The 25,550-nt window shown below is 44.1% G+C and overlaps 1 protein-coding gene across 1 annotated transcript in view; it reads left to right on the forward strand.

Moving 5' to 3' along the window:
* Positions 1–679: 679 nt before the first annotated feature.
* Positions 680–25,550, forward strand: part of SMAD3 (SMAD family member 3) — an 81,158-nt gene continuing 56,287 nt past the window's right edge. Inside the window, exon 1 of the mRNA XM_069985962.1 lies at positions 680–1,091. Within this exon, the coding sequence (XP_069842063.1) occupies positions 886–1,091 (206 nt within the window). The 5' untranslated portion in view covers positions 680–885. The remainder of the gene's footprint in view (positions 1,092–25,550) is intronic.

Below are 25,550 nucleotides of genomic sequence, written 5' to 3' on the forward strand. Positions count from 1 at the left end.
GACAAGAGAGGGGGGAAAGTGGCCATGTTTGTGTAGCGCTGCATAACTCCTTTAAAGGGGTTATCCAGCGCTACAAAAACATGGCCACTTTTCCCCCTACTGTTGTCTCCAGTTCAGGTGCTGTTTGCAATTAAGCTCCATTTACTTCAATGGAACTGAGTTTCAAAACTTCACCCAAACTGGAGACAACAGTAGGGGGAAAGTGGCCATGTTTTTGTAGCGCTGGATAACCCCTTTAAGGTTATCTGAAAACTTTTCCCACAAATCTATATATCATCCTGCTCAGCCCCTCCTACTCTATAACATGAAGCCTGCAGACTGGATTGTATTTTCAATGTTTAAGCTACAAACTGGTTATATTTAGAGTTATACACTAAAACTTAGCACAAAGTACTAAAGTCTACATTAAGCGCCGGTAAAACTAAAGAGAGTACGAGGAAAGGAATCGCAGCCCACGGCAAACCCCTTCACCCACGCAGGGAAAGTGATCAGAGTGAGCCGCGTCACCAGGCGCATTAATCTCGTCCGACCTGTCAATCACCGCCTGCCCCGCCCCGTCACATTCAGTAGCCTCTGGCCCATATGCGATGCAGGGACGGAGACGTCACTGGGTGGGGCGGGGCCACAGGGGTGTTTGCGGGACAAGGTGGGAGTGACCGGTGCCAGTGGCGGAGGAATACCCCGAGAGGGAGGGGAGGTGACGCGGCTCAAGACGGAGGGGGATGAAAAGTTAGAATAGAAGAGAATTGTAGGCAGAGTGAGGGGAGAAGTGCGGGCAATGAGCGGCAGGTAGAGGTGTGACCGCAGCACACAGGACCCCCGCCGCCGCCGCTGCTGCTGGACACCTCTTTCCTAGCCTACATCTTTTCTTATAGGGGGGCTGCCATGTCCTCCATCCTGCCCTTCACTCCCCCAATTGTCAAGAGACTTCTGGGCTGGAAGAAGGGAGAGCAGAATGGCCAGGAGGAGAAGTGGTGCGAGAAGGCGGTGAAGAGCCTGGTGAAGAAGCTGAAGAAGAGCGGCCAGCTGGACGAGCTGGAGAAAGCCCTGGCAACCCAGAGCATCAGCACCAAGTGCATCACCATCCCCAGGTGAGGGCTGCCAAGCCGTCTCTGCTGCCCGAGACGGACTGTCACAGGGCACAGGCTTATAGAATGGCCGAGGAGGAGCTGTCACTGGCAGCACAGGCCTGGGCCCCTCTGCCCTACATATGGGGGGCACATGGCATCCCTGAGCCAGGCTCCTACCTCTATGTCAGTCATCTCCAGCCTGGTCAGAAACCACTACTCCTGTGGATGATGGGAGTTGTAGTTTGACAGCAGCTGGAGAGTAGCAGCACACTGATACATGTGCCCTACATTACTGTTACATTGTTACAAGCGTATATACATAATACTATATAACAGGACCAATAGCGTCATCCTCTTCTTCACCCATGACATTATCAATTCTATTCCTATACGTCCGTGAAAACTAGGTGAGATCCAACGTGGCTATCACTGGCCCGTCCGAGGCCGTCACCCAGCCCATGAGGGTCCCAATACTTTACCTTCTGCTATATCACAGTATAACCAGGTCTGGGGTGTGTGCCGGCTTGGTGACAGCTCTGAATATGACCCATAGCATTGTCATTAGGCTCCATTGTAACATTCCTAGTTGCACTATACAGGTGTTCCCCATCCCGTGGTTCCCTAGCTGTTGCCGAACTACAACTCCCAGCATGCCTGCAGAGTTGTGGTTTGAAGATCAGAGCAGTATACACTAGATCAGGGGTAGGGAACCTTGTCTCTCCAAGGTTCCCAACCCCTGACATAGATCATATTAGCTGCTTGTTGTCATGATGACATGCTGGGACTTGTAGTTTTACAACTGCTGGAAGGCCACTGGTTGGAGACCACTGCTCTCTACCGTAAGTGATATCAGGGCATGCTGGAAGTCATACTTTGAAGCTGCCACAGGTTAGAAATCACAGCTCTTTACAGTGGATCATGTTAGCCATGTGCTGACAGGACATGCTGGGTGTTGTGGTTTTGCTACAGCCGGAGAGCCACAGGTTGGAGATCACATCTAGAAATATGTATTCAGTAAGTCATATTAGCTACAGGCTGACCAGGCATGGTGGGAGTTGTAGTTTTGCCACAGATTGGAGAGCGCAGCTCTATAACTATACATCAGGGCCTTCTAGTTGCAGTCGCTCAGGGCATGCTGGGAGTTGTAGTTTGTGCACTTGTTGGAGAACACAGATCTATACTATTGGTTATGTTAGCAATGGGCAGTGAGGGCATGCTGGGAGTTGTAGTTTTTCAACATCTGGAGAGCCACCGATTGGCGACCACAACTACAGACTTATACAATTTTTCATGTTTTATTTAATTTATTTTTTTACACCTCCACCCACTGCAAAGCAGCCCTCTATCCTGGTTGGTCTACGTCAAACTATCAGCACCCTATCACCTATCAGTCTCATTGGCTAAGAGGTCACAGTAGAGACAATGCTATTAGTTTATAACATGTGACTTTCAATTGCCACCCTTTGGGGATGGGTGTAAGCCCCTCTCCCATTGGGTACCCTTTGTATTTTAGAAGGTTTTTCCTAATAACATATACAGTCTGGGGGATAGCATCAGGCTGTATACACATGTGCCTCTCCAGGATAGCATCAGGCTGTATGCACATGTGCCTCTTGGGAATGGCATCAGGGTTCATGCACATGTGCTTCTCCGGGATGGCATCAGGCTGTATGCACATGTGCCTCTCCAGGATGGCATCAGGGTTCATGCACATGTGCTTCTCCAGGATGGCATCAGGCTGTATGCACATGTGCCTCTCCGGGATGGCATCAGGCTCTATGCGCATGTGCCTCTCCAGGATGGCATCAGGCTGTATGCACATGTGCCTCTCGGGGATGGCATCAGGGTTCATGCACATGTGCTTCTCCGAGATGGCATCAGGCTGTATGCACATGTGCTTCTCGGGGATGGCATCAGGGTTCATGCACATGTGCCTCTCCAGGATGGCATCAGGCTGTATGCACATGTGCTTCTCGGGGATGGCATCAGGGTTCATGCACATGTGCCTTTCCAGGATGGCATCAGGCTGTATGCACATGTGCTTCTCGGGGATGGCATCAGGCTGTATGCACATGTGCCTCTCCGGGATGGCATCAGGCTGTATGCACATGTGCCTCTCGGGGATGGCATCAGGCTGTATGCACATGTGCCTCTCCGGGATGGCATCAGGCTGTATGCACATGTGCCTCTCGGGGATGGCATCAGGCTGTATGCACATGTGCCTCTCGGGGAAGGCATCAGGGTCCATGTACATGTGCCTCTCCGGGATAACATCGGGGTCCATGTACATGTGCCTCTCTGGGAAGGCATCAGGGTCCATGTACATGTGCCTCTCCGGGAAGGCATCAGGATCCATGCACATCTGCCTCTCGGGAATGGCATCAGGGTCCATGCACATCTGCCTCTCGGGAATGGCATCAGGGTTCATGCACATGTGCCTCTCCGGGATAACATCGGGGTCCATGCACATGTGCCTCTCCGGGATAACATCGGGGTCCATGCACATGTGCCTCTCCGGGAAGGCATCAGGGTCTATGTACATGTGCCTCTCCGGGAAGGCATCAGGATCCATGCACATGTGCCTCTTGTCCATGGGATATTTACATGTATGTACACAGCATATCTGTGATCAGTATATATAGTGCTTCTAATTCTGGTTGACAAGGCCCCTTTATCTGTAACTATCTCTCTTTCTGTGGATACAGTGAAAGCGGTGGCACTTATGTGGTCATGCACAGAGTTTGTGCCCATTCGGACCTTCTGCAGGCACTCACCCAGATCTGTTAGTAAGCGTCATTGTTATTGTGGCTGTACACATTGTATTCATTCTCAAGTGGCATCCGACCCAAGGTGTCAGCTCCTCGGATTGCAGCGTTCTGCATTATTTGTGTGCGGCAGGCGCATAATCTGCATGCTAGAGAAGTGTCCCAGGCAAGGAGGGCATGTGAGTACATGCATAGGGACGGACAGGGGGGCAGGCCCGGCTCACCGCTCGGAATAGTACAGTTGTAAAGCTGGATTTTAGCCATTCTTCACTGAAGGTATAATCCAATTGAAGGAATTTCTTGTCTCTAAATACACAACCCCCCAGTACTTATGTCATCTGTTATAGATGGTGTTCTTTATTTCTAATACGGCTGCCATCTGAGCAGTAATGGGCAGGAAACTGGCACAAATCCTTAAAAAAGTGGCATACTTTGTCTTTACTCAGGATGTTTTGAGACTGGAAAGTATGAGTAAAGGTCTCTTGTTGGGCACACAGAACAGTATAGCAGATTTGCCCTTCCATTATTTCCTAAGTCTAGAAAGTGAGGACTGTATCAATAAAGGGGTCAGACCAAAAGGGTATAGAGAGGTAGAGTGGAGCAAAACTACAGTAAGTTTGGCATTTGAGCCCCGATGGGTGGAGAAGATGGATGCAACTAGGGCCGCAACCATCTTTTCCAGCCACCGGGAGTAAAATGCAGAGCGATCTGGATTTCACAAACCCAAACGTATTGTAGTTTTGCTTGTCTCCAGTTTCAAGTAAATCTAAAGTAAGTTTCTAACATATAATACCTTTTTCTAGGTTCTGCTGCCATGTACTGCTTGGGGTGAGCTGTCAGTCAGTCTCCTTCCCCCTCTGGCAGCTGACAATATATTCCTTTTTTTAAATTACAAATAGAGATGAGCATGCTAAATCTGATCATTCTGCATATGGCTGTATCCATGTTTTCCCAGACTCCCTAGGGCTGCATCCAACTTCTTCAGTCACCAGTAATGAGATGCTGAACAATTAGTCTTGAGCATGCACGAGTTGCGTTCATCCCTGACTAAAGACCATCTTTACAGTCCAAGAAAGCAGAGAAAAAAGAGGACTCTTCCCCTAAGCTGTGGACCTCTTGGTTACAGATGATCGAACAGCGCTGATGTTCAGGTTCATACGAACTCGAACCATCAGTATTTGACTCCCGCAGTCTTCCAGTTTCGGGGAAAGATGGAGACAGCCTGAGTCCCACCTGGGCCATAGGTTGTATCCTTGTTTTCCAAGTAGGACTCGGGCTGTCTCCACCTTCGCCACGGAACGGAAAGACTGCGGGAGTCAAATACTGATGGTTCGAGTTCGTATGAACCTGAACATCAGCGCTGTTTGATCTTCTCTACTCTTGGTATCTGCAGAACCATTTGCCTGGTTGCTTTGTGATCTCAGTATTCTATATATTTTCTAGTGTTTTTAGAAAGGTTGGTACGTGTCCCCCCCCCCCATGGGTAGAGGCTAGCGGCTAGATACTTCCGATAGCTGCTTCTTGCCCTGCACAATGGATCAGGTATGTTCAAATCCATCACACTCAATCTTCATCTCCCCTGACATCTGTGTAATGTAGTCTTCCCCATTCTGTAGCTATCCAGCTGTTGCAAAACTACTACTCCCACAGTTATAATCCTTCTGTCCCCTGAAGTCATGGGAGAGTCGTCACGCACCCATGGACGGTCATTTGGTCATGCCAAAACCATGTATGGGGCTCTGGCCTATTGCTTATAGTGGGGACTTCCCATTTACTTTCAGGTAGGGCTAATAAAGGTAACCCCTTTATATCAGTATTCCCATACCTGTGGCTCTCCAGCTATTGTAAAACCACAACCCCCATCATGTACTGACAGTTGTACCATAACCCCCATCATGCCCTGACAGTTGTACCATAACTCCCATCATGCCCTGACAGTTGTACCATAACCCCCATCATGCACTGACAATTATATCATAACTCCCACCATGCCCTGACGCAGGTTGGGAACCAGAACTTTATTCTGACCTTAGAGTTCTAAATGGTCTGTAGTGTTAGTATGTCTTATCGTTTCTCTTTGAGTTGTAAGCATGTGTGTAAGATCTTCCTTCCAAGTGACTGGAGAAGTGTGTAACCTACTAATAAGAAGGTGACAAGTGTGGGAGGCAAGAATACAGATGAGTACAGATGAGTAGTCAATGGAAAGAAATACTTCACCTTCCCATTAAGGTCCCATTATTAATCTATTCAACCTTAATAGACAGAAGTAACCAAAGAGAGAAAAAGTCAGGCTACCTCAACCATATTGTACGTAATTTTACATGTGTTTAGTTCCACTAGTTTTGATATTTAAAGGAGTACTCCAGATCAATTTACTTGTGTCAGAAAGTCATACAGATTATTGAATTACTTTTATTTAAAAAATCTTAAGACTTTTAGTACTTATCAGCTGCTGTATGTCCTGCGGGAAGTGGTGTATTCTTTCCAGTCTGGCACAGTGTACTTTGCTGCCTCCTCAGGAACTGTTCTGTGGGGATTTGCTCCTGCTCTGGACAGTTCCTGACATGGACAGAGGTGTCAGCAGAGAGCACTGTGTCAGACTAGAAAGAATACACCACTTCCTGCAGGACATACAGTAGAGTATTAAAAGACTTGAGGTTTTTTTTTTAAACAGAAGGAATTTACAAACTTGCATAACGTTCTTGTACCAGTTGATTTGAAAACATATCTTTTCTCCCTAGTATCTTCTGTATCCTCAACCACATTGTACGTACCATGCGTTTAGCTCCACTACTTTTGATATTCACGTACGGCTGTACAGTAAATCGTGGCAAAGTTCCACAAGTTCTGTGAGCCCTGGTAGGACGAGCTGTTATGCAAAGTATTCCATTGACTTCTATTAAAGAGCTGAAAAATGTTGCATGATTCAGATCACATTAAAGTCACCCCAGACCGTGACGCTGTGGTCCTGTCTGATACATAATCCAGCAATTCTGAGCTAAAACGGGATGCGGTCCAAAGCCACCTTATATTACTGGGCATCTCCAGCAAGTGTCCTGACTCACCCGATATATATGGCACCCACCAGTCTGTAGCATAGCGAGGCTTGCTCTCCTACAGCAGGCCTCCATATGTTCCCAGTAGTCGTTGGCAGGCCACTTCCCCATGCTGTAGCTTGGCACTGGCTGTGTACTGTTTACTCCCTGCTCATTCACCAGTGTATGGGAGATTGTATTTCATGGTATCTGTCACTGTCTCATTCACAGTACATTCCTGTAATTGTTTATACACACCAGTCGTGTGGAGCTAGCGGTGTGTAGCAGGGAGCGGCTGTGTTGATAGACACAGGTGTGAGCCTTGCCCAGATGTGGTAACTCATGCCTATGAAGACGTCACGCTGTGACTCACTCACTGGTACTGAGGGGAGGTGGAGAAGCGCTTCCTGCAAATATATGGTGGTGACTTGTTCCTGGTTGATCTGTATAGGCTTTTGGTGCCATTGGTGAAGTTACCATTTGGACAAAGGACCTAATAGATCTCAGCGGTGACCTGTGGTCTAGCTTATATTAAAGGAAATATCCTGCGCTTTTTCTACTGCAATTTAAATTTGACAGCCGGCAGATGCAGAGAGGAACATATCAACAACTACTTTTTGCCCGTGCCAGTGAGTTGCTGTGTCAGAAGGTCCGGGACCCCCGTCAAGAAGGCATTCTCCCCTGAGTTATGATGATGTCACAACTCGATTGATACCTGACCCGGGTGATGGATGCCCCATCAGCCAATCAGTGACTGCAGCTGTGTTCCGCCCCAGTCACTGACTGGCTGAGCGGGTTATTCATCACCGGGTTGTGATGTAGAAGTGCTAAGAGCTGAAGAATGCTGACGGGTCCTCTGGTGCGGGCATGGGGAGCAGTAAATATGCATTCTTTATTATGTTCCCCCTGAATATTTGTTGCTCCTATGGACTTCTCCTTTATTAGGATACAGATCTGTCTTTCTACTTGAATGACCTTACAAGGACAACAAAAAAGATATAACTCAAACTTTTCATAGATATCCGTCACATTTGATCATATCTTGAAAATTATAATTTTCCAATATCTTGAATAATTATAATTATACTATAATATACTATACTAGAATATCTAATCTCATGGCTTCTTTATTGAGTGGATGCGTAAGACGGGTTTCATTAGGCTGGAATCATACACGGCAGTTTTTTTGGAAAGCTGCCACTGTGGTTTTTGTGCCAAAGCGAGAAGAGGATTCAAATGGGATGGCAAATATATCGGGAGGACTTGTTCTTCTCTTTCCTGTTGGATCCACTTCTGGTTTAAAAAAAAAACTAAACAGTCATGTGTGAAACCAGCATTAGCCCATGATATGGATGCATTCATATTGCAGCTGCAAATGCCTGCCCGATTGCTGGTCTAATGACCCAAAGTGACATTGTTACTTGATCTAGACCTTTGACAGGTGGCTAAAATGGGACTATATTGGACTTGTCTGAATCTGGCCTCAATGGGAATAATCAAGTAGATGCTTTTAGTAGGAAAAAAATCTATATGTCCCAGACTGAGAGGTACTATAGATTTGAGGTATATTAGTGTATATGCTTCCTGCAGTCTTCATTACTAGAGATGAGCACAAGTCCAGCATGCGTGAGTCCGATCATTCGGCATTTGATTACCGGTGGCTGAAGAAGTTGTATGTAGCCCTAGGGAGTCCAGGAAATCATGGATAGGCCTATGCCTAATGGCCGTATCCATGTTTCCCAGGACTCCCTAGGGCTGCATCCAACTTCTTCAGCCACCGGTAATCAAATGCCAAATGATCGGACTCGAGCATGCTGGACTTGTGCTCATCTCTATTTATTTCTAAACAGTGTACTATATAGTAGCGGTTTAATGTCCTCACACTATGAGAATGAGCTTAGAAGGCTGTGATTCTAGGCTTGTGTAGCTGGTCTCTACATACACAGTTTGCAATATAGTGAATATTATTATACCATATAAGTACCATACTGTCTGCATATCTGTTTTCACAATAATAAATTCTTTCATTGAGGTTGAATGAATGTCACACAGAAGCAAAAGTCAACAATAAGTGACTAACACATGGGGACTGACTGCTACATATACTACTAAGGGTGAACTGCGGAGTGGCTGTAAGGGAAGGCAACCTGGAAGTCTGCAGCACGGCATTTCGTGTGCACCAGACATTTCTGTCATGTAGAAGTCACTGACGTCCTCGCTGGCTGTGTTGTCGTTGTCTGCCCCTGACCCCAAAATAGGACCCAGTAGTGACAACCTTTACAGTACACGTAAAGGGGTACTCCAGCTCAAAGTTTTTTCTTCCAAATCAACTGGTGTCAGAAAGTGCCAGAGATTTGTAATTTAATTCTATTTAAAAATCTCCAGTCTTCCAGTACTTATCAGCTGATGTATGTTGTGCAGGAAGTAGTGTATCACAATTAGTGTGATAGGAACTGTCCAGAGCAGTAGCAAATTCCCAAATTCCCATAGAATAGTTTTCTGACACCAGTTGATTTGAAAGAATTTATTTTTCACATGGAGTACCCCTTTAACAATAGAGTGGATTTTGCATTAGCTGATACCACAATACACAACCCCCTTCTCCCCAGTGCTGTAATATATAGTGCCCCCCCCCATGGCCGAGCTGTGTATTGCTTTACCTTCGTTTACCCCAGCAACAACAAGAAGTTGGTAATATATGAGGCCAATGAGGGTCTGCTCACATATAACTCCCCCTGCATTCGGGTCACTTCTGCAGCGGCAGGGATACATGGCATTAGCGACTTCCTAGTTTGCTCTCACCATAACCATAGGTGAGGCAGAAATACTGTAATACTGGAATCGGTTATCACTATGAATTGCCCAGTCCCTACCTGTAACATGTGTATGTCTTCGCATTCATTGCGGTGAAAGGATTTGAAAAAAAAATTGCAATTGTGGTCATTCTGTGGCCAGACTCCCCGGCTTCTATCTGTAAGAAGTTTCCCTAGCGGTAATGGTAATAAAGCCATACTTAATGTCACCCACATATTGCTCAACACAATAGCTGCTATTGCGTATATTCTTCCCAGCAAGTGTGGATCAGCTGCATAGATTTCTCTGCCTCCCGAGGGTTTGGCATAACAAGTTTGAGGGCTGTACTTTTCAATGTTTAAATTCAGTATAATTGCAGTCTTGTTAAACCCCCCATCCTGTTGTATCAGGTTGCAATATAAGAGCCCCGTTTCAATTAATGATAACCATCTGTACATGTGGATTTCTGTATATGCAGATGTTATTCTCACTACGAAACCCTCTCGGTGCAGAGGGGGCGAGGAGCAGCCGTGTAGATGTGTTCCCTTTTATTGCCTCCCGCAGCTGCACTTCTACGCTCAGAAAACAAATTTTCAACTCTAAATGTAGAATAGCGAGAGCAAATGCGGATGCTTTTTGCAAATGAAAACATAGAGTTTTCATTTAATGATCATCGGTCCCCGTGCAAAGGGTTAATGGGGCAGCGTTTGGATGTAAATGTACAGATTGCTTTGGGTTAGTTCCAGAATTGCAAATAAAAAAACCTTCTCTGCTAGAAAGGAAGTTGCTTGCTTACTTAATTCAGTCTAGGGTTAACACTTTGGTTTGGTTTTCAGGGCCTGTGACCTTCAGAAAAATGACTCGATCTCCTTGAAGTTTGATTGTAAGCTCTGTGACCAAATCACCAAAATAGCCAAAAGAGCGTAACACGTTATGCCTCTGCGTTGTAATACAGGTCTCCAGACGTTACTATACCTGATGTCATATTTCTGTCAAATTCTATATACCACAGCCAGTTGTTCTCCAGTCATGTTAGACTGGAAAGAAGCCGCCTGTAGTATTCTTCTCAGGCGTACTTACAGGAAGTTCAGAAAAAGTCTTTCCTCACAATTAGCTGAGAAGTGTTTCTCAGTGGCCGCACTACAACGCTACAGAACAAGGGTAATTCTGATGTTATCAGAGCACACACTATCTATAAAGAGTAATAAGGGGGAGATTTATAAAACATGGTGTAAAGTGAAACTGACTCAGTTCCCCCCGGGAACCAATCAGATTCCACCTTTCATTCCTCACAGACTCTTTGGAAAATGAAAGTTGTAATCTGATTGGTTGCTAGGGGCAACTGAGCCAGTTTCACTTTACACCATGTTTGATAAATCTCCCCCTAAAAGGGTAGTTTTGTTAAATACTAGAAGAAAGTGATAAGTGCCTGTCGGTGATGATCTACTTCTCAGTTTGCTGAAGATGAGGTTGTTCTCTTGTGGGACTCGGAGGGACAGTCCTTTGATGTCCATGGATTGGAATTCCCTGGATTTCTCCACTGCTTACTAGTAAAATGTGGTCTGATTGTTATCCTAGTCACAATAATAGACAAGCACAGTCTAAATAAACAACATGCAAACAGTTGTATCGTGCATGACTTTAATTGAGCACGCCTACCCATGTGTTATCACTATAATTGTAACTAAAGGCCCTATTACTCGAAACAATTATCGGCCGTATTTGGCCGATTATCAGCCATTGCGGACAATAAACACTTAGGGGGAGATTTATCAAACATGGTGTAAAGTGAAACTGGCTCAGTTGCCCCTAGCAACCAATCAGATTCCCCCTTTCATTTTCCAAAGAGTCTGTGAGGAATGAAAGGTGGAATCAGATTGGTTGCTAGGGGCAACTGAGACAGTTTCACTTTACACCATGTTTGATAAATCTCCCCCTTTGTGAAAAAGGCACCGATCACCTAACATGCATAATGTCGGCTGATTGTTGTCTTTCTTGTCTTTCAACATGTTGAAAGACAAATGATCTTGATAGCAACGTCGCACCATGCAATAGGAGTTGCGGCAGCAGACAGCCGCTATCTCCTTTGGGCCATCTGGACGATCTTTAGGTCCCCTCCCACAGCTCCCTGCGGCTTCCCGTACTTACCCGCTTGCTGTTGGTGCATGTATTAAAGCCAGCATTGAGCGGCGAACAAGGAGCAAGCGATCACTGACCTGACAGGTCGACGCTCGCTTGCAATCGCTGATCGCCCTGTGTAATAGGGGCTTTAGATGTCAATGAGACCTCCTTTGAGTGCACCCTAATTCTATGTTGCCACGTTGGGAACACATCAGGCAAAGGCGGGCATCTCCTCATATGGGAGGCGGCTAATAATGATCATGATCTTTATTACCATCTGTCAATGTAACATAGCCACCTTTTCCCGATATGTTACTGAAGTGGGAACATAGCCTAAGAGAGAGATGTAGCTTTCTGTGCTGTACGATAGCTAAGCAGAGGAGAGTTAGGGTAATATTACACGGAACGATAATCGGCCAAATCGGCCCTATCCGGACGGTTATCGCTCTGTGTAATAAAGGCAACGATCAGCTGATGACAACGATCATCGTTTGATCGTTGATATAGGTTTGGACCTATAATTGTCGGGTGTGGACCGTGCATCGCTACGTGTATTAGGGGTGCTCAACTGGCGGCTGACGATATGCATGCAAAGTGCATACATTACCTATCCATGCTGCAGGGCTCCTCTTGCGCTCTGCTTCTCCACAGGTCTCGCGCGCTCCAGTTTCAGAACAGCCTGTCTGAGCTGACAGGCCGCTCAGCCAATCACAGGCCGGGACTGCCACAGGCAGTGATTGGCTGAGCGGCCTGTCTGCTGAGACAGGCTGCTCTGAAACTGGAGCGCGCCAGACCCGGGGAGAAGCAGAGCGCGAGAGGAGCCCTGCAGCATGGATAGGTAATGTATACTGTTTAAGCAAGGGCTGCAAGGACATCAGTAACGATGTCCCTGCAGCCCTTGTTAAATGATTATTGGGCCCTGATTGTGTAATAGGCCCTGTAAACGAGCGCCGATCTTGTAGATCGGTGCTCGTTTACAGTTATCAACCACTTTCCTTACTATTCTTTTTAATTTTCTGGCAGGAGACAACCCCTCTGTCATTTTTGTAGGTTCACCATAAATCTCGACTACTCCAGAAGCCAAGTCGGACCACGTAACCCAAAAAGTTGTGTGCCAGTGATTTTTAGCACATTGGCTATTATTGGTATATGTTTATTGCTACATGATTTCATGCTGCAGAAGGAGTTCGTGTAATGTTATAGACTTCATCTTCGTGTTGGGGGGGGGTGGCGGCGGGCTTTAAACACTTGTTCCATTGTGATCCTTTGCAGATGCACCCCAAATATCCGTACAGGCCTGTGGTTGGTTTGCATTTCCCCAACAGAAGCTTCTTTCCATTGCTCAGGCAATAAATAGTTTTCCTCTTTAACCACAAACCATGTGACTTTGGAATCTGTGCGCAGGGAGTGGTGCATACACAGCTACTTCTGTGTACACTCAGCCCATTCCTCTCACATCCAAATACTCACCGGAGACTGTCTGTAGGAAAGGAGGATATATTTAGAGGGCTTTCTGCCCTGCAGGTTTGGGGGGGCTGCAATGCAAGTCTACAGCTTTTATCTCTCACAGTATTTATCACAATGGAGAGAAGTTTCTGTAATGTTATATGGAACGTGACCTGTATGTGTCACCCTCCGAGTACATAAGGCAGGGGTAGGGAACTTATGCTCTCCAGCTGTTGCAAAACTACAACTCCCATCATGCCTGGACAGCCAAAGCTAAAGCTTTGGCTGTCCAGGCATAATGGGAGTTGTAGTTTTGCAACAGCTGGAGAGCCCAGGTTCCCTACCCCTGATATAAGGCATATAAGGACATCCCTTGGCAGTGCCTATATTTTCCTTTATGTAGATGGAAAGGATGTGGTTAGTAGTTGTATGTAATACGGCACACTTATCAAAGTATCCTGCTATACTTTGAGGAAGTGACTGAAACAGTGAAAGCAGCTGTTGCATACGAGTTCCCTAGTCCCTTAGTGACGGGATGCAGTGTAGGATGTTTAGGTTTGATGTGCACTAGAGATGAGCGAACCGGGTTCGGGTTTAAGTCCATCCGAACACAAACGTTTGGCATTTGATTAGTGGTGGCTGCTGAACTTGGATAAAGCCCTAAGGCTATGTGGAAATCATGGATATAGTCATTGGCTGTATCCATGTTTTCCAGACAACCTTAGAGCTTTATCCAAGTTCAGCAGCCCCAGCTAATCAAATGCCGAACGATCGGGTTCAGATGGACTGGAACCCGAACCCGGTTCGCTCATCTCTAATGTGCACCCATCTACCATACTAGAAAAACCCAGAATCCTCTGTGTAACCTGTCAGGTGGGCAGTATCAGTGCTCCACAACAGTCAGTGCCTTGCAGGTTGGTAGGGCGGTGGTGTTGGTGGTTGTTGTGGTGAGGTGCTTCATTGATATATTATATATTGATATATGAAGTATATGATAAATAGTTGTACATAGGCATTATATAACTTTCTCACTGACTCACTCTACATGATTTGTAGCAATAACTGGATCTTCAACCATCCAACCAATGGCGGTGTAGAAGGAGTGTCTCAGCGGAATGTACTCCAGAATTTACGGCCGCTTGAATATTTTCACACAAGCCGCTTTAGCGTGGAACATTCTTGCGTCTAATTATCGCTTGTTTTTCTGCTGATATTTTACAACTGTGTTATAATGTGTGCTGTACAAAGGAACAAACTGCAGAAATTCTGGCTGTAGCTTTAAGGGGGATTCTGGTTTCAGCAATAGAAATGTTACACAGTTTTCCAATAATTTTTTTTTGTGTCTATTACTCATTAGTAATTCTTGCTATCAGTAGTATTGTTTCATTGTTTTCTTCTATAGCAGGGATGGGGAACCTTCGGCCTTCTAGCTCTTCCATAACTACAGTTACTATCATGCCTGGAAAGCCAAAGCTTTAACGTTAGCTGTTAGGGCATGATGGAAATTGTAGTTTTGCAACAGCTGGAGAGCCGTTGCATCTGTTCTGGTGTTAATGAAGGAAACATAGGTGCACAGCTCTAATTACTGTAGTGTAACTATGGGTAGGGTAGGTGTGTATATAGAGCAGGGATGGGGGACCTTCAGCCCTCCAGCTGTTGCAAAACTACAATTCCCATCATGCCTGGACAGCCAAAGCTTCGCTTTGGCTGTCCAGGCATGATGGGAATTGTAGTTTTGCAATAGCTGGAGAGGCAAAGGTTACCCATTTCTGATATAGAGCATCGAAGTTCTGCTGCAGCAAATGTTACTGCATGCTTGTGTGAGCCACCTGTGCAAGTCTGGAGGTAAAACCTTTATTTTGCCTAATGAGCTGTGCATCTTTGTCCATCACATGGTCAGAAAACATTTTTTACTCAAAATAAGTCTGTGTACACAGAGGGGGAAATTAATCACCCAGGGGGAAATTTTTTGCCCCGTTTTGGTCTAACTTCTATTTATGAACCAGTATTCGACAGGCGAATATTTTTTAGGTGCAACATTTTTTTTAAATCTGCCTGTTTTGAGTCTTCACCCAAAAGTTCCTATAATTCGGGATTAGCGCCCAATTTATCATTTGTGACTTTTTAAAAAGTCGCACAAACAGGTGCAGGCCTACGTCTGGTCAGTACCAGGTGAATACGATTGTGCAATTTTTGGGACTTTTTACTAAACATTTACTATGGCAGTGCTACATGTTAATAAATCAGTCACAAGATATTGGAACAAAATACACACCAATCCCCATTAGTATAGTTGCATACATTAAACTCCTTAGTAAATGTCCCTCAGAGTTTTTAGGAAGTTTTTGAACCATAAAATGGCCCAATTTTTACCATTGGGTTTTATTGAATCCATTTGGGGAATGGCTGTCTGAGAACACACATATTCACTTTAAATCTTTTTATTTTTTATTATTATATTAAGTACAGGTGTATTTTGGGATGTAAACATCTCAATGGTCTATAGCTTTTGCTTGACTTTTTTGTATCTCATCCCCAACCACAAAAAAAACTGTGCAGAACTCTTGAGCACTTTGAGGAGTTGATGTATTGGAGGAAAAGAAATCTTTATACAATGAATTATCTTTATTTGTTGAAACTGAAATACTCATTGACAGGGTTGTCTGGTGACTTCTTTTTATGTTTAAATGTGGCCTGGGCAGAAGATGAACTTAAAAAAGCTGTAGTCACCTGCCGTGATCACTCACAGTCCTGATGGTGCCCGGTCCTCTGGCTCAGCACTTCCTGGTCTAGGTCCAGGATCAGTCAGTAGCTGAGATCGGTCACCACTGCTGACAGTGCTTGGCTGAGCAGGCACTTCCTTGTGTCAGGACCAAGACCAGGAAGTGCCGGAGCGGGCACAGGGAATCACAGCAGGTGAGTACAGCTTTGTTTATTTAATAAGGAAGATTATTGAGTGGCCGATGCAAACTCCATGTAGATGTGGCCCTGGGAGAAGACAACCCAGACCCAGGATCCTACTCAGTAGAAATTGACAAATCAGATATTTTTGACAACTTATCTATTTACTATAATGTAATGGGATAATAATACTGTAGTTGTATCATTCCCTCTGATGAATGCAGTCAATAACTTTGGTTTGGGCTGAGTGCAATGAGGTGCGGTGCAGAGTGCAGACAGCGAGAGCTCCAGGCACTAATACAATTAGTCTGAGGAGGGGGCTGGTTACGGTAATAGGCGGCACTCGCAGGTATCACATTGCTGCAGACAGTTTATTCAATCTCCACTCAAGAACAGCAGGATCTCACTCTTCCATCTTAACCCTTTTGCTCCCCTTTTGCAAAAGTTTCCACGTACCAAAGCAGGGCTTCTCCTTCACTGGATATGTGGCAGCTATTTCTGGCAGTATTCCAGGTGTTGTATAACCAGTTTCTGAGGCATTTCGGCCTTTCTTTCTGTAATATAAGCTGTGGTAATAGTGGAAATTTTGGAGGGTAATTTGTACTTGCTCATTAAACTCGGTTCTGTCAATAAATAGAAGGAGAATTTTTTTGTTTCGGTTAATGAAGAGGCTAGACGAGAACCGTGTGATGTGTGGGCATGTGGATGTTATAGGGTTTTTATTCTGTATTTATTACAGGCATGATGCTATACTGTGAGCTGGAGCGTCTAGTGCATCTATTACCTATTTATTCTTATGGTGCTGGGGAAACATGATAGCAACACTTTATGATGAAAAGTTTGGGTAGATAGGGCTTTAGGTACTTTTTTGCTTTGGTTCAGGCAGAGCGCCCGAACCCCCCCCCCCCCCCCCCCCCCCCCCCCATCCCACGCCTTCTTGGCTCTAGTAGCCAGTGCAGTATTTTTACACTACAACCAGATGTGCAGTGTTAGTCAATGGAAATGTTACGGAATTCCAGTTCACACGGTGGAGTTTTTTTTTTCCCCTGTGCAATTTTAGAGCATGCCCATTTTATTAAAGAAAGTTGTAATATTCTCTAGTTGTGTCTTTACAGGTCCTCCCTATTGACTTAAAGGGGTAAAACTGTAGTGTAAACCTCTTTTCATAAAATTCTTTGATGTGCATTTTGGTGGTGGCAGTTCTTGGAATATTATTTGAGCTTGGTTTTTCAGGACAACAAATTTGCAGGAAAAACTGATTGTATGTATGCGGAAGTGATGCATTATCAGTACATTTCCACGAAAAAATCATTATTAGGCTATGTTCACACAACGTATCTTTTCATAAAAGTACGGCTGTTGTTGCAATCGGCAACAACGGCCGGACTTTTCACGAAAAGATTCTTTTCCTTGTCTTCTATGGGATCCTGGCCGGTGCGTATACACCGGGACCTCTATATATGTCAGTTTTCTGTGGCCGCTATTCAGTGAATAGCAGCCGCAAAAACCCCTGTCAGTGCACACTATGGAGCATCAGAATTCTGCGCCCCGAAAGATGATCTTTTCAGAGACCAGCCGTTCCGTGGCCTGCTTGATTCTTTAGGCTTTCTTTAGATGTAGACATAAGCCTTTGGAAAAATCCACTATGGAATCCTTTCAAGAAATACAGCAGGAATGGCCAAGCTTTTAATTAAAGAGGTCTGAAAATAATAATAGTGCAGCGTGTAGGGGCAGAGGGGAACATAATAAACAAGCACTATTTACCTCTCGTTTTGCGTCAGAAACTCCGGGACCTCTACTAGAACTACTTGGTAAATGAGTTCCGGCAGGGGTCCCGGAGACCTCTGACGTGGCACTTTGGGGGCATGGGGAGAGGTAAGTAGTGCTTGTTTATTATGTTCCCTGTCATCACGACTTGGGGGAGAATACCCAATCTGGCTGGTGGATTGCCCACTCAGCCAATCAGTGACTAGAGCCAATCAGTCCCACTCCCCTGACTGGCTGAGCAGGCAATACATCAGCCAAGTTATTGCTGGAGAAGGAGATCCAGCAGCCCCGTGGGAGTCTCGGAGCGGTAAGGCAGCGGGGGGACAGAGAGAGGTATATAGAGCTTATTTATTATGTTCCTCCCTGCCCCTGCCTATGAAAAATCATAATTTTCACTGGACTTTTCTTTTGCATAGCTTGTCATAACTCACATTAGTGCCTGTTCTCATTAGGACTCCATATCTAAATTGCCAAATCACCTGTATGTTTTGGAGTGTTGGAGGAAACCTGGAGAGCATACCTCTGTTTTGCTGCCAGGGCTTGCTGTGGGATGGATTGCCTTGTAAAGGACTACTGTTCCTCTCTCCTGTAACAGATATTGCCCCTATTTACAGCTGCCTGCTTGCCCAATTATTACAAGGTCTAATGTTAAAAAAATGTCGCTAATGTGTAGCTGTGTGTTGCACTGCTCTTCTGTTGCATATTGTAGCTTCCCAGCATGTGAAACAAGATCCATCCTAAGCCAGGGAAGGCGGAGGAGAAGAGGCAGCAGTGGAGATGAGGCATGGGATGCCTTAAACAAGTGTTCAGAGTTTTTGGGAGTTTAGAAAAGTTTTTTAATCCTGAATTCTGAAAGCCCTTTTACATTTCTCTTGTCAGTTTATCCATATGACAAATTAGGGCTTGTTTGTATTCTTTTAATGGCATCTTTATCGTGTACATATAATATATTGTTCAACTTTTTTTAGGGGGGTGGTGGAGAGGCACCAGCATTTCTGACGTTTTTATGGTGTTTACCATGTGTTATAACTGACACAATAAATTTATTCTGCTGGTTGTTATCATTACGGCGACACTAAATGTATATCGTTTATTTTATGTTTTTCTACATTTGCACAATAAACACTTTTTTTTTTGTTGCTTTCAAATACTCATAACATTTTAATTATTTCACCAACTGAGTTATATGAGGGATTGATGTCTTCATTTTATTACATGGGTCATTATGGATGTTGTAATGCCTATTAATATTATTATTTATTTTTAATTATTATGTTTTGTTTAAGTCACTGTAGGGAACTTATATTCTATTGTGTGATCTCTTATTCTCTTATATTCTATTGTGTGATCTCTTATTCTCTCAGTGTATTATACTTGTAATGGTAAGGCCCGGTTTACACAAACATATAGGTATACGTGCATAATACAGATATGAAATATAGATGAAATATCATGCGTATTAGTAATGCACTGTGCATTATATACCAATGGGCTTCTTCTAGAGACTATATTGGATGATACCTTGAAATTCGGAGGAAAAATAAGTGAAAATAATGATGAAATTTAGATGTAATACAGATCAAATATGGATGCATCTGTATTGCACTCTCTTTTTATAGACTTCAGTGAGCTTATAGCATCGCTCCTAACATTAGCTCCATTTTATGGTCTACATCTCTTTTATGGTCTATGAAGCCATCTCTACCAACACTACCATTGTTGCATATTGGTACCATAATATAACTGTACAACAAGGGCAGAAAGGAGTTAAAGGAGAAGTCCGGCGAAAATTTTTATTCAAGTATTGTATTGCCCCCTAAAAGTTACACAAATCTCCAATATACACTTATTACAGGAAATGCACATAAAGTGCTTTTTTCCCTGCACTTCCTACTGCATCAAGGCTTCACTTCCTGGATAAAATGGTGATGTCACGACCCGACTCCCAGAGCTGTGCGGGCTGTGGCTGCTGGAGAGGATGATGGCAGAGGGATGCTCAGTGTCCCTCCAGTGCCCTGTGTCCCTCAGTGTCCCCCTGCCATCATCCTCTCTAGCAGCCACAGCCCGCACAGCTCTGGGAGTCAGGTTGTGACATCACCATTTTATCCAGAAAGTGATGTCACCATGTTATCTAGGAAGTGAAGCCTTGATGCAGTAGGAAGTGCAGGGAAAAAAAGCACTTTATGTGCATTTCCTGTAATAAGTGTATATTGGTGATTTGTATAACTTTTAGGGGACAAAACAATATTTTAATAAAAATGCCAGACTTCTCCTTTAACTGTTTTATCATCTCTGAAAAGGATCAGGATAAGCTGTTTGTACCATGAATAGCGTTGCGGCCTTCTTTACCATAACCGTCTCTGGGTATATTTTTACAGGTTGGTAACTTGCCGCGTAATGAAACCACAAGTGGTTTACAGCGCATTGCTGTGGTTCTTGAGTGTGTGGGAGACTACTGGCCCAGGTAACTGCACTCACAGAATGAATTAAAGCTGCTCTGTGCTTGGTTGGTAACAACCTACGAGGCCCATGGATATTTTCCATGAGTTTGAGCCACTATATTATGCAGCGCTGTAGACACAGGTTCATCACTAACCATACATTTCTATATGGTTGGTTCTACACAGTGTTTGGCGTTTTTTTATGATATATTTATATAAGATGAATGGTAAATGCTGCAAGACCTTTTACGGCTAATGCAGAGTGTGCGACTTTCTAGTATGAGCCATCCTGCAGCTGATTGCTCCATGGCCAACGCAAGCACCTTGGCCTCTTCAAACAGCTGATCAGCAAAGGTTCTAGGAGACAGACTTAAACCCAGGATAGGACTTCAGTATTAAAAGGCCGGGTAACCGCTTCAAGGTGTCTGGTTTGTATATTTCATGAGCTTGTCAGATCCTAAAACAAGTTACTCTTGGCAATTTCCAGGCCGGTATACATTGTTAATGGTTTTTAGTATATTGGAAAGCCAAGAGGTGAAGCAATTTCCGATGGAGTGGACCACCAGAGATTTACGTACAAGGCACACATTGTAAAGAGACTTAAAGAAGAAGTCTCCTTTCAGAAAATTATTCCTTATCCACACAATGGGGGGTATCTAGGGAATTAGTGGGGCTCTGATTGAAGGAATCCTCACTTACCCAATAACAGAGAATAAAGCCCTCCAAATGACATGGCATTTTTTTGCCTTCCTCTGGATCAACACAGTAGGGTTATAGGTTGAACTTAATGCACTCTTGTCTTTTGTTAACCTTATTATTTATGTAACTTTGGAAGCCATGTAGAGAATGAATAGATCACTGTATGTGCAGGCTTGGTGCACTTCATTTAATTTAATTTTATGAATCTGAGAGGATCCCCCAGACTGGACCTCTACCAATACACTAGTGCCTAGGAAATAACATTCTAAAATGAGAATACCACTTTAAGGCTATGTTCCTACTACGGGAACATAGCGGGAAATGGGGAAAGGCGGTCTTCTCATAATATTGACAGCCGTAAAGAATGATCATTATTTGTGGCCGTCAATATTCCAAGACGTAGTAGGAACATAGCCTTAAAGTGGTCCTATTCCCTGACCAAGTTAAAGGAGAACACTGACGTTTTACTTTTTTGCTTAATTAACCCACATTACAAAGTTATATGAGTTGGAAATGTATGTTAATTAGCTATCTGGCCCTGTTACCCCCACCCCTGACACTAGAGATAAGCGAACCTGACGGATTTCTGGTTTGTACAAACCAGAAATCTCGGCATCTGACTCCCGCTGAAAGCGGGAGTCAGATGGCGAGATTTCTCGTTCGTACGGACCAGAAATCCGGCAGGTTCGCTCATCTCTACCTGACACCCCCCTCAGAAGTAAAAAAAAAAAACATACGTACCTAATAACTGTTAACCATATCCTCTTCTCCCAGCGTCATTTTGCGTCACTGTCATCAGAGCGGGGGGCCTGATTGGCCGAGCAAGCTGGAAGCCATGTGATGCGATCCAGCCAATGAAAAGGCTGCCGGTGCGCATGTTCACCAGTAGCCTTTTCTCTCCCATTTACTTTACTGGAAGTGAAGTAGATCCGAAAAAGCCGACTGGAGGTGATGGGGACGCGGCTGACGGGAAATTTAAGCAGCGATCGTCACTGGAGGGTTAGCGAGTATGAAATCTATGTGTGTCAGTGTTTTGTTTTGTTTTTTTTAATTTACAACGCCGGAGTTGTCCTTTAAGCGCGCACGGATATGGGCAATAGCAAGCTGCAAACAGCTATCTTATATGTTTGGCAAACTTTATTCTGCTATAGGTTTCAATGCAGGCAGCTTGATGACCCGACTTGCTTAGCGTTTTGCAATCCTGTTGTTTTCCATTCAGTTTACAGATAGAGGGATAAAATGTGGATCCCAAGAGATGATCTGGGCAGGAAATTCTGTACTATAAAGATTGAGGGAGATTGTTTTTTTTACTTTCTCCTCGCTTCATCTTGTACTATTGATTTCTTAATTGCGGAGTGACTAACTACCCAGCTAAAAATCCATCTAGCCTCTGCCTTGTGATCCCGTCACCGCAGATAGCTAGCTTCTTCTGTCTGGAGCATTCTTGGTTTCTGAGAAGGATATCTGAGCACTCCCAGCATTTCATTATCACATTTGCTGAATTATCCTCCACCGCAATAGCAATCGGAAGGAAATTTGCAGTGAACCATAGAGCTGCACACCTGAGCGGATCCTAGTCTGTATCCATTCTGGCTTCCATTTACCAAACACGTTAATGTTAAGTGAGCGATTTTAGCTTTTGATTGTTAGCAATTTCAGCCTGGGACATTATACTTAATAACGCTAATGACTAATGTTTGTATCAAAAAAATCAAGAAAAGAAATTAAGAAATCCATAACACGCGGGATTGTCACATCAGGGATCCAATTAAAATGATCATTTACAAAAAATATATATATATATTGTTTTTATAATGTAAACTTGTGGGTTATAGGAGAAACAAAATTAACAGGATTTAATGGACTGAGCGACCATTAATTTTAATTTATTAATTTATTAGCAGCAGTTATGTGTACGTAACAGGAGAGAAATGTTATTATTCTGCTTGAACTGCTCACTGATATACACAGCATCATGGAGCGCTTGATTTAAATTGAAATCAGATCTTATTCCCCTCGGTTTCTTCTGTAATATCGGCTTGCATTAAACAATCTGAGCTGCGCTGTAAGTACCCGCTCTCTGCTACACCCTCGGAAAGAGGCGGGTTAACCCTTCGTATTGATGGCGGTGCCGAGAAGCAATACTTTATGCAACGCTCACTTATCCATTATGTCAGAACATACAGTTAATTAAAAATGCACCTAAGCTATTCTGATGAGACTGTCTGGAGCCGCTTTGGCTACAGGGATGAATTGATAGAGTGGTTTCCATGGCCGAGGCCCCGGGGAGTTACCTTAGGAGAGTGGTGAAAAAAAACGCATCTAATGATAAAGTAAAATAATTACCAGTAAATATGTCTTTAAGCTGCTTTGTCCTTATCACAATGGTAAAAATCTGTTTTTTTCGAAAGGTTGTCACAGTTGGACTCCTAAAAGGCCAAAAGATGGGGCTATACATGATATAGCATATATAATATAGCTGTTGCCTAATGCTTGCGGTCTCCCCCATACACATGCCTGCATTATAAACATGGAGATAGCTGCAGCCAAACGCCTCTGGTGGTGGCTTATCTTCCATAGAACAAAAAAGTAGGGTAGCTCAAATCCGATGTGTCCACTGCTATCCTCTGATCACATCTGTGAGGGAAGAGTCAAGAGACCACCAAATGCATAAGTCATAGGCCAGTTTAGCCAAAGCTGATAGGTTTGGCTGCAAAGTGTCTAATATACAGCCCTAAGGCACTATTACAAAAAGTGATTATCACCCGCAGTTGGCCGATTATCGGCCATTATGGCTGATAATTGCTTTGTGTAATAAAAGGCAACTATCAGCCGACATAAACAATGTCGGCTGATTGTTGTCTTTCATTGTCTTTCGACGTGGAGAGCAACCATCTGCTGCCAACACTCCCTGTAGGAGGGCAGCAACAGACCGCCGCTATCTCCTATGGGGAGTGCCCGCTCCCCCCAGCCCTCCTGCACTTGCTGTCGCCATGTGTAATAGCAGACAGGTTGGCACTTTGCTCCTTCCAGATATCGCCCTATGTAATAGGGGCTTTAGGCCTGTTCCAGATAACCACAGTGATGGTCAAAATTGGGTCTTGGGTGGTGTTGAGCGGATCTGTCAAATTGTTCGGGTTTGGCAATGTTATCCTAAGCTGAACAATCAGCATTTGATTCAAGAGTAGTAGTCTTGGTTACATATAATGTAACCCTATTGTAATGTCAGGCCCAATGTTCAGCTTCCTGCAATGACGTAGGACTTCTTTCGAAGCTTGATGAAAGTCCTGGCATGCCCTTCTTTCTCCTCTGTTCCTCTATCTCTGCTAATGTGCCCTTCTAACGTTACTTCCTCAGCAGTTTCACCAGCCATAAGTGGTCACACCAACATAGCTAGAAGGGGGATTCTGCTGTCAGTCACATGAGTCTGTAGTGGAATTAACTACTGTTCTCTACTACTGTAACTCTGTTTTCAATGGACAAATGGACACAGGACAATAAGAAGTATACTGTATTAGTAAATTATCCAACTGAAAATTATTGAATCATTGTAAAGTAACTTTTGTAGCTGGATAACCTGTTTACCATTTCCAATGAAGTAGTAGAACACATACCATGGCTGTGTACATATTGCCACATCTGCAACTCGCCTATTTGTTAAAAATAGTCCAGACGATAGGAAACTGATGTGGTCATTTTAAGAGGCACTTGACTCAATTTCCGGAACGTTACAAAGATGTTTTTAAGGTTTGTTTATGCTCCATAGAATAAGCCAAGGGAATCCTGTGGGAGAAAAAGGAAACATAAGCTGGCAACAATACAGTGGTATAGTGGGAATGTGAGACTAAATGCTAGAATGTGGACAAAAGGCAAAACACATTGACCAATAACAGCGTCTACAAGAGTGATGGAAACCTATCTAAAGAATAAGAGGTCTTGTTTTTAGCACTTTAAGGTTGAGTTCACTTTACACTTGTGTCTTCCAAGGCACATATATGTCAGCAACCTGTCAAAATGGGATTCAGATGTATAGGAGCATGGACTAGCATGGGTTCCTTTGACTATGCCCAATGTAGTCATCTAACAAATATGTTTGGGTAATTTTTCAAGCATATGTGTATAATGTTATTTGTCTTCGACTCAGCAGTCCATGCTTTGGAGTCCAAGACAAAACATGTATATGTGCAGGAAATAACCTGAACTTAGTAACTACTTGACTATATTCGGGAAGTTGAAGTGACCGAAGCTCATGCCTCTATGCTCCAATATATAGGCATCTAATGTTTTTTTAGGCTGCCGATTTATATCTGTATTAGAAGGCACAATCATGGTGTGAAAGAATTAATAAGAACTATTACAGGGGCTAAATATGGCCCGATCATTTTAGTCGTTTACTGGACCTATAAACAGTATCCATGCAGCCCTTGCCTAAACACCTGACACCTTACCTCTCCCCACTCTTGGTCTTCTTTCCTGTGCTCCGCAGCTTCCCTATCTCTGCGGCAGCAGCAG

This window comes from Dendropsophus ebraccatus, chromosome 1 (assembly GCF_027789765.1).
Source record: "Dendropsophus ebraccatus isolate aDenEbr1 chromosome 1, aDenEbr1.pat, whole genome shotgun sequence".
Lineage (NCBI taxonomy): Eukaryota > Metazoa > Chordata > Amphibia > Anura > Hylidae > Dendropsophus > Dendropsophus ebraccatus.